At 38.7% G+C, this 9,689-nt stretch overlaps 1 protein-coding gene across 1 annotated transcript; it reads left to right on the top strand.

Moving 5' to 3' along the window:
- The first annotated feature begins 845 nt into the window (after positions 1-845).
- LOC143499016 (putative nuclear hormone receptor HR38) lies at positions 846-5,445 on the top strand. The gene is made up of 7 exons (XM_076993956.1): positions 846-993; positions 2,420-3,279; positions 3,384-3,513; positions 3,633-3,787; positions 4,072-4,274; positions 4,378-4,556; positions 4,732-5,445. Exons 2-7 carry the CDS (start codon positions 2,428-2,430, stop codon positions 4,989-4,991), a joined length of 1,779 nt encoding a protein of 592 aa, XP_076850071.1. The 5' UTR covers positions 846-993; positions 2,420-2,427; the 3' UTR covers positions 4,992-5,445.
- Positions 5,446-9,689: the final 4,244 nt, after the last annotated feature.

Here is a 9,689-nt window from a genome sequence, read left to right as displayed (position 1 = left end):
CATGTGTTCACACTTGTCTCAGTCACACCCAATGTACGGCTCAATAGCTGTTACGTAATTATATGAGGAAATACTCCAATGACCAAATATGGAAGCTTATTCCACTTTTTAAACTTTAACACCTAACAAGTTGGAGTGTTATTAAAAAAACGAACTAAATTAATAATCGTCGCAATTTTTAATGACTGAAATAGCTTCCTGAACGGATGTTTTCAAAACGTGAATTGCTTCATGTTCTCAAAAACACGATTTGCTTCATTTTGGCGCGGAATGAGAAACTGGTAAAAGAACCGTGAAATATATTTAGAACACTTGGCCAGCAAAATAATTAAATAATAATAATGAAAAAAAAAATAAATCGCTTGGACATTTACGATCCATTAAATTTACAAGAATGAAATGGTAATGCATGCAAAATTTATGAAAATATATTTATTATTATAAAGCTAATTAAATGTTAGTCTAAAACGATAGGGTTAATTGTTTCATAGCTGCGACTACCGCGCCACTTCCTCATCTAAACTGGTAAACTGGTTATCAGCACCACGCTACAAAACATTTAGCAAGTGTTACATTTCGTGCTGAGCTTTCAGATGTACATTATCATCACTTGACATCTATTTACAGTCTAGCCAAGCAATAACAGCTCAATGTGGCTTATGTGTCGTCGCCGAGTTCTAATTTTAGATCAGACGGTTCCACTGTCTTTTGCGTCAATGGAATCCCAATTGTGCGTGCGTCAAGAGCACGTATGGGATAAGTGCAGACAGATTCATTGGTTCGTTACCCGGAAATCTCTTCTCTTAGCTTTCCATTTATGTCGATGTCACGCCTCTAGACGACGTAACGGCAAAATATATTGCATGGGACTTCAAGTGTGGGTAGCTCAGTTTCTGGAGATGAGACAGAACCTGTTGCTCGTTATATGTTTTAAGTCTATTTGGAATTAAATAAAAGTTTTGTCATTCAGATTTTACGGATATATTAACACAGGTAAGTTCATGGTTATATTATTAATAATAATAATAGTAATAATAATAATAATAATAATTGACCCGCGCTGGCTTTATTATTTTGTGTTCTGTGCAGAGACTTCTATACATCGGATGGCGTGGTTATTGTTTTGATTGTAACAAAAGATTTTTGTAGCCTATGCCTTATATTTGTCAGTGATCTTTTTGGGAATCAGGAACATGTTTAGCTATGTTTTAGTGTCTTGCAGCGTTATTCTGTCTTCAGTTACCAATACCTCATGTGCAGTCAATAACACATTATTAGCTAGTTTTTCTTATTTCAGGACTCTGCTTTATTTTTACGTCAATGAACTAGCATACATTTAAGTTCCTGTGACGAGATTCTAATGACTCTAAATAATTTAAATAATTTGCATAGCTAATTTAATGTATAGCCATTCAGATTTACATCAGATCATAATTCATATGTCTTTTTACCAGTTAAGTGTTACGCCCCCTTCCTTGTGTAGTCATGGTGCTAAGCACAGACTTGGTGATCATAACCCTATAGATGGCAGCAAGGAGCATCAGATGTCTTTGTGGCATGTCTGGCTTGTCCACAGTTTATTATGTGTTTAAGTATTTGACTATGTGCTCATGCTACGCATGTTCACTGCTCATGAAACAACCATGAATGCCTTCATCAGAGGTCAAAAAGCTGCTGCCTTCATTTCAAAGCAGCAGATGAAGCACTACTCCATTTGTCAGATGAAAAAAATCAAACAAAAATCAACAACAAAATGGCAACAAATAGGACACAGACAGTATATTCATAAAACTGTGATTGCAGAATTAAAACATTGTGTAATATGCAACCTGACATTTGGCATGTCTAATTTCATTGTAATGTAAAAAATATAAAAGGTGCTCAATAATTTAGTCGTAGAGGATAATTTGTGCACAGATATCAATCGAAAATACTGTGACTATTGTTTACAGTTTATTAATAACATTCTAAATCCTGACTGATAAATGGGACCACACCTCCCTGTGGATGTTTGCCCTAGCTCAAACATACCATGTCAGCCCCCTCACTCTCTCTGCACGCTAACTCTATTGGCACACAGCCTGCAGATGAAACCAAACTCCATCTCCTACTAAATGGTGTCAGTCTTTCAATAGTGGAAGAACGTGCATTAAGGACTGGTAATAAAATCTCCTTCAGCGAGAGCAACTTTCCACAGATGGCAGATTCTCTAAGCTTCTTGTGGAATTTCAGTGAGGTCTGAAAATTCACAGAAGTAAAGAGTTTTGATCTCTGCTAACTGAAGTTAATATGACTTTGAAAGGACACTTCTGCTACAATTGTGGACTTGTGCTCCTGCAAAGGGGGTGAGGTTGAAAGATTAATGTCTTAAAAAATCATGATTATTTTATATTTATTTATTATTATTTTATATTTGCAGCTGCAGCAATGCCTTGTGTTGAGATGCAATATGGAGCTCTGCCTTATGAAAACAACTACTTCAGCCCCAATTTACTCAATTCAGGACTATCTACAAAACAGGGCATGGATTCCAGTGACCAGAAGGAGCAGCCATCTCCACCTTTGCTGCCTAGCATCAACACTCTAGTGGGGAGCCATACTAATGTGCTTGATACCTTCTCTTGCCAGTTCACTACATCAGTCTCTGCTTCCCAGAGCACAAGCATACCTGGTGATGTCCACGGTTCTGTAACGGAAGACTTGACCATACATGGCCAGCAGTCTCCCTTTAAACTGGATGATGTGCAGGTGTACGGCTGCTACCCAGGTACCTTTGCTCTCAGCTACCTGGATGAAACAGTGTCCTCCTGCGGATCTGATTACTATGGAAGTCCCCTTTCTGCTGCTACCTCACCCTCCACCCCAGGCTTGCAAACCCAGTCTGCTTCAGCCTGGGATAGTACCTTCAGCCCCTTCTCTCCTGGCCCTAGTTGTTGGGTGTCAGACATAAGCACACTACCCCAGCAGCCCTCATTCTTCACGTTCACTACCCCATTGGGGCAGCTGGTGCCGATGGGGGATAACCAGCTGCAGCTCAGCGAGGAGGATGCGTTTGGCCAGCTAACCCAGCTTCAGCATGCATCTCCGTTACACTTCCAGGCCTTGGAGCTTGACCATGGGGGCTTGAGAAGTCCTGTGCTAAAAGAGGAGATAGCTGACTTACACTCATCTCCAAAAACACGGAGTCCCAATGAGGGACAGTGTGCTGTCTGTGGCGACAATGCATCCTGTCAGCACTATGGTGTGCGAACCTGTGAAGGCTGCAAAGGGTTTTTCAAGGTGAGTTGTGTAAGCCTTAAAAAATCAGCAAAAAGTTGTTTTAACAGCATTTAGGTTTATCCATTTTTAGTATGTATGTCTATTTAATGTGGGTTCCTTTACAGCGTACTGTTCAGAAGAATGCTAAATATGTATGCCTCGCCAATAAAGAATGCCCGGTTGACAAGCGACGCCGGAACCGTTGCCAGTTTTGTCGTTTTCAAAAGTGCCTTGCAGTTGGAATGGTAAAAGAAGGTGAACATGAACTGAGAATACCAGTTAATCAGCTTTTTAATTAAATAACGATTTATGCACTAGTTGACGTAGCAGTGAAATGTGTCAGAAGTTAAATACTTACTCGTCCGCATTTTCAGTGGTTCGGACAGACAGTCTTAAAGGTCGAAGAGGACGTCTGCCTTCAAAGCCTAAGAATGTTCTGGACAGTGCTCCACCTGTGAATATTACTGCTTCTCTTGTTAAAGCTCATATTGATTCCAATCCTGCCATAGGAAAACTGGACTACTCAAAAGTGAGTGACCATCTTAAATTCACTTACCAGATACTCATAAAATACTTGTTTTTTATAATCATAACAACAACAATAATTGAAATAATAACAATAGTCTTTATATAATTTTGTATATTTTTAGAAGACATAATTATGTAAAAATAGATATAATGGCAACAGCACAGTATACAGCAGTACAGTCCTTATCTACAGGAACTTGAGAAACACCTCTAGATTAACTGATTTAAATATATAGTAAGGATTTCTTGTTTAACAATAGGCCTACTTGTGTTTGGAATCTCCAGTATCAGGAAGATGCGGCTAATATATCTGAGAAAGAGGATGCCAATGACATCAAACAGTTCTATGATCTTCTCACTGGGACCATGGAGGTGATACAGAAATGGGCTGAGGCTATCCCAGGATTTAGTGCTTTCTGCCATGAGGACCAGGAGCTCCTACTGGAGTCTGCCTTTGTGGAGCTTTTCATTCTGAGATTAGCTTACAGGTAAAAGAATTCCACTACCCTATTTGTAAATATCCTTATGTAATGCATGCTGGCAGTGAAAGGATGTTTGAACTGCAGACTGCAAACTCTTATTTTCTTGCAGATCAAATCCTGAGGAGGAGAAACTGATATTCTGCAATGGTGTGGTACTGCACCGCTTGCAGTGCGTTCGAGGCTTTGGTGACTGGATAGATTCAATCAGGGACTTCTCCCAGAGCCTCCATCGCATGAGCTTGGATGTTACATCCTTCTCTTGCTTGTCTGCCCTGGTCATTATCACAGGTGAGAAAAAATATTTTTATAACTTCAACTCTAAAGTGTATCAAAACAGGCCACATCGATCCAGTGTTAAAAAATTGTGATCTTCCCTCTCATGTACTGTGGCCCTTAAAATCAGAATTGCAGTGAAAATCCTTTGAATGCTTGGTTTAACACTTGACTTTTGTTTTCTCTCCAGACCGCCATGGACTTAAGGAACCAAAACACGTAGAAGAACTCCAAAATCGTTTAATCGTGTGCCTGAGAGATCATGTCACCAGCAGCAGCACAGACCACAGCAGACCTACACCAAACCTGTCTCGTTTGCTAGGCAAACTTCCAGAACTGAGGACTTTGTGCACACAGGGACTACAGCGTATCTTTTACCTGAAGTTGGAAGACCTGGTGCCTCCACCCCCTATTGTAGAGAAAATTTTCATGGATACTCTTCCCTTCTGAGAAGCAAAAATGGAGATCACTTAACGGAAATATGTGTTATGCATCACACACAATGAAATTGGAGTAATGAGAAGATGACCACTGACATGATTGGACGGCAAGAGAGAAATATGTTTGCCAAATAATTGAGGAAATCCCTTTACAAGAGATTTTCTGAGACACTGTTCTTTCCAACTAGCCTTTAGAGACTGCTCTGTTTAGGGAAAGTATCTACATATATGTGGACTATTGGTCACTATTGGTCTATATTGGACTATTGGTCATATAAAGAATATACATCTTCATTTCCTCCCATGTATGAACCATTTTTCATGGAGCACAAACATCCGAGGGCATTTCATTTCTAAACTTTCATTTTAATTGATAGATGTGTGTTTTTGGTTTGACTTTATTGCAATGGAAATGTGTTTATATAATCTATCAATGCAATCAACTTAGAGATTTAGAATGACAAGGTTTTTTCCAATTATTCTTCATAAATATGTACTGTTGTTTAAATATTCCAAAGCTAAAGTAAAACCTTTTTAATTAGATCAAAAAGACCAAGGCAAGTATGGAATCTCATACAGTTAAAAGAAAAATGTTGAAAAGTGACTCTTTCAGTACATCAAGTCCATAAATTGAATTGCTAATGCAAAGAATAAACCCTTTCCAGTAAGCAGTTCCATATTAGCATTAGCATAGGGCAACATTAACATTTAAAAGGGTCAAACTAATTTAATTTCATTTTTTAATGAAATTTCTTAATCAGACTCTTAATTGTATCCAACAGTCAGAACATTTGAGTTCATAGTTCCAAGAAACCCCCCAGACAATGTTTATAACACTCCATAATACTTATCTGAAAACTGTGATTTGTTAGGGTGTTCACTGGCCCAGTAGCACTGTTCAGAATAAGAATCTAAGTAGAACAAACATACTACAAGATGGAACATATTGTGATCCCTAACTCCAGAGGTACAACAAAGTTTAATAAGTACCTACAATCTTTCTCTTTGAAAGATCGTAAGTTGCCCACACATTTAATAATACCAATTTAAGAAGATTAACTATATTGAAGTAAACCTTTACAAAGTATGATCATGATCTGTATAGTTTCTGTAGGTACAAATGGTTTTAGGTCATACATCCCATTACAACCTTTTTAAAGAGACTGACAAATTTTTATTGTGAAACCTTCAGCAGTATTTTTAAATATTCACATTAATTGCTTATCGCAATCAAATAATTTTCACTGTTATGTATTCCAGTTTAGGAATACCTGTGGAAATCCGTTACATGACTTAAAGTTGTGTAATTGGAAATCTGAATACTAATGTATTCAATTACTTCAAATAATGATCAAGTATTATATATTATGTAATGCTGATTATGACAATAATATAATATATTATTCCTATATGTTTGATATTCACTTATGTACCAATATGATGAAAACTGAATAATACAAAGGGCAAGACATTCTGCAGCTTGAATACAAGTGGATGTTACAATCCTAAACCCTATATGCTGTAATAAAACACTGATTACATATATGACTTTTTGTTCTCAAAGGTAAAAAAGTGAATCCTGGTACTGTTATTGGACTTCTGTTTTTTGGATTGTTTTTGCATTTACTTATTTCTAAACTGAATGCACATTCAAATGTCAAAAATTAGCAGCTATGAGCACTTGAGTCAGCATTTTTGAAAATGATACTTGAATGTACATTTGTTATACCAGTATGTAAATGTTAGTTATTTGTACTTGTGAGTTTTATTAATGTTGTTTTTGAAATGGAAAGCTATTTTATAAAACCCACTGTTACAATATTACATTTTTACACAAATATTTAAAAGAAACATTAGTTTTTCATTTCATTGCTTGATTTCATTGCTCTTTTACACTGACATGCCAGTGATGCTGCATTCAACTGTTAAAGTCAAGATCAGCGTTTCCATTCTATAAAACAAGAAAACATTTAGGAAAATCACAAAAAGAAAGTCTAAATCAACAAATATTTATCTGGAATCTCAGATTCTTCTTATTGGTTTTAAGTATGTATATAGGATATAATGTAATTTACCACTCTAAATTCTCTTGGAAAAAGGTTTCAATAAAGTAGGCAATGACAAAGGGGTTTGGAGAAATCCTTAAACTGGCTTACTGAAAACAAACCTGGTAGACAGCATCAGGTCCCCCATCTGTCCTTTTTTAACCAAAACTGTTAACCCATTATGTTCTGGACAATAAAAAATGTAAAGTAGTAAAATTGCAAAAATTTCACAATAATACTGTATATACGATAATATATACTAGATGAATGGAACAGGTGAACTGGCACATGTTAATTTTGTATAATGTCTAGACTAGCTAGAAGCATTTAGACCCTGAGGAGAAACAGTGTTTTATACTTCTCACAAAGATATGTGTACTTGCTGCTAATTATCAAAACAATTACAGGAAACCATTAATGCTATATGACATGTAAAGTCTGCATGTAACCATTAACATTTTATTATCTATTAAAAGAGACCCATTGGATGTTTGGGCTATATGAGTCCAACGTTATTACAATTTCAGTAACCCAAGTTGCTGAAGTAATTAAGATGCTAGGACTGTGGTCTATCTGGTAGTGCCAGAGTCATTCCTGTTTCTTTTTTAATCTTTGGCAAGCACAATGGAAAAAAATACAAGAGTAAGGGGGTGAGCACAGAGTGTACAAGATGGGTATCTGAGATATTCCAGATCTCGAGTAGAATATCTTTTTGCCTCCTGTATGTGAAGCTTTCCATAAAATATCTCAAATAGCCAAACTTCTTTCAAATGCCTTGAGTAACCAGACCAGCTAGTGAATAGGTATTTCAACTCTGTGGAGTTGGGCTCCACTGCTGAGACTGGAGTCTGATTCACAGATTCATGGCAATACTCATATTATGATTGTTGTACCTGATGACAGTGTTGCACCAGGTAGGATGGTATGGGTTGTTTGCTACATATACATTAGTCAGTACAATCTACAAAAAACGAGTACAAAGGGGGTATGAGTCACAAGGGGTAAGTCATATGAAAAGCTATGCATGATTAAGGAGGGATTTTTAAGTTATACTTTTAATGAAATCACTCTTATATCACTCACACTTATAATCTTTACCACGACTACCCACGACTAGAGTGGTTCATTTTGTGGAGGATGACCAACTGGCTGGAACCTTGCCAGACCTCTGGTGATGGGCCATTCAGGGATGGATGAGCCAGCCAATAAGGGGGATGGATTTGGGGGGAACTCTTCTTCCCCAAGAATGGCTCTCCTGGTTATGGGGGGTGTACATTGACTAGTAGACCTTCTCCATGTCCTCCCTCACTGACCAAGAGAGTCCTCCTGAGTCCCCAGAGAGGGTTTCTGCCATGATGTTGGTGGGAGGAGGGTGCTCACCACACCAGGACTGACCTCTCTCTCTGAGTATGAGGAAGACGTTGAGGAGACCTGGTGCTTTGAAGGGAGCTCCCTGGAGCCCTTCTGTGATGCGCACTACTCCCTTCCTGGGTCTAAGGAGCCTGAAGAGTCCTGGGGGCTCCCGTGCAGAGTCAGAGTAGCCAGGGGAAGGCATTGTGGAGAGAGAAGAGTCCCCTGTCTTCTATCAAGATGGGGACTTGGATTACTCAAAGGAGGAGGACCTGGAGATGGAGCAGTGTGTTTATTTAATCCCCATATAGAGGGAAGAAAAACTATATACATACGCAAAATAAGACATCTACAAAAAATTTGATATGTGATATGTTCACAAGTTCTTCTCATCAGTTGTAAAAATCCATACTTTTTTTTTTTTAACTTTCAGCATTACATTTATAGTGCTTCCTGTGGAGTGGCTAGAGTTGCTTCCTTCAGCATTCATCACACATGCTGTGAGAAGTGGGATGGCAGCGATGCCATTGGGAGCTTGCCCTATGAACACATGTTGTGATGGGTTGGTGTAGCCCACGGTGAGGATCCAGGATGAGAGGAATGAGTATGGCCCTGATGGAGGAAGGGCAGTTGTGCATAGAGGGACACTTGGAAAATGTCACATCCTGGAGTGCTTCCTGTTAGTGAAGGCACTGTGACAGAGATTGTAACTCTCTGAAGGGAAGGATGGTGTGATGGGGACTGTCACTTAGGAAGGTTAAATGTGCTCCTGTTTACCTCCTTTGAGACCCCGTTCAAGTCCCATCTAGGGTGGCTGCCTTCAGTCTTCATCACCTGAGAGAAGAGCATAATTTTCACCAACACACAAAACATTGCAGATACAGGAGTGTTACTTACCTGACTGCTGTTTTCCTGTGCTCTTCCCACTGTGTGGGATGCTCATGGACTGTAGCCAGTCCCACTGGTGCCATGGACACAAATGGAGGTCTCTTGCCAAGACAGTAGCATTTCTCATTCAGGAGGAGAGTTCAGCCTGTAGCTCTCTTTGCAGAATTACCACGATGATATCCACAAGAGCAGATTCATTCGAGCAGTTCCTGGTAGTCAGTGTATGGAACGCCATAGCATACTTCACTTCTGATCAAGAGCCCTGCCATGGACACAGCAGGGCTTAGGCACAGATCCTTCCCAGGAAGGTATAGTAGAATATTGCTTTGAGCTCTTTAGTGAAGTTGGGTGTTAGAAACACCTCTGTTTCACTTCCTAGTTGCAAAGTATTGCCAACTATGTTGCGTACGGAGCATTATACTATC

The sequence above is a fragment of the Brachyhypopomus gauderio genome, unplaced genomic scaffold (genome assembly GCF_052324685.1).
Source record: "Brachyhypopomus gauderio isolate BG-103 unplaced genomic scaffold, BGAUD_0.2 sc130, whole genome shotgun sequence".
Lineage (NCBI taxonomy): Eukaryota > Metazoa > Chordata > Actinopteri > Gymnotiformes > Hypopomidae > Brachyhypopomus > Brachyhypopomus gauderio.
Note: the sequence above shows the minus strand (reverse complement) of the source record. Positions and strands in the feature narration are given on the sequence as shown.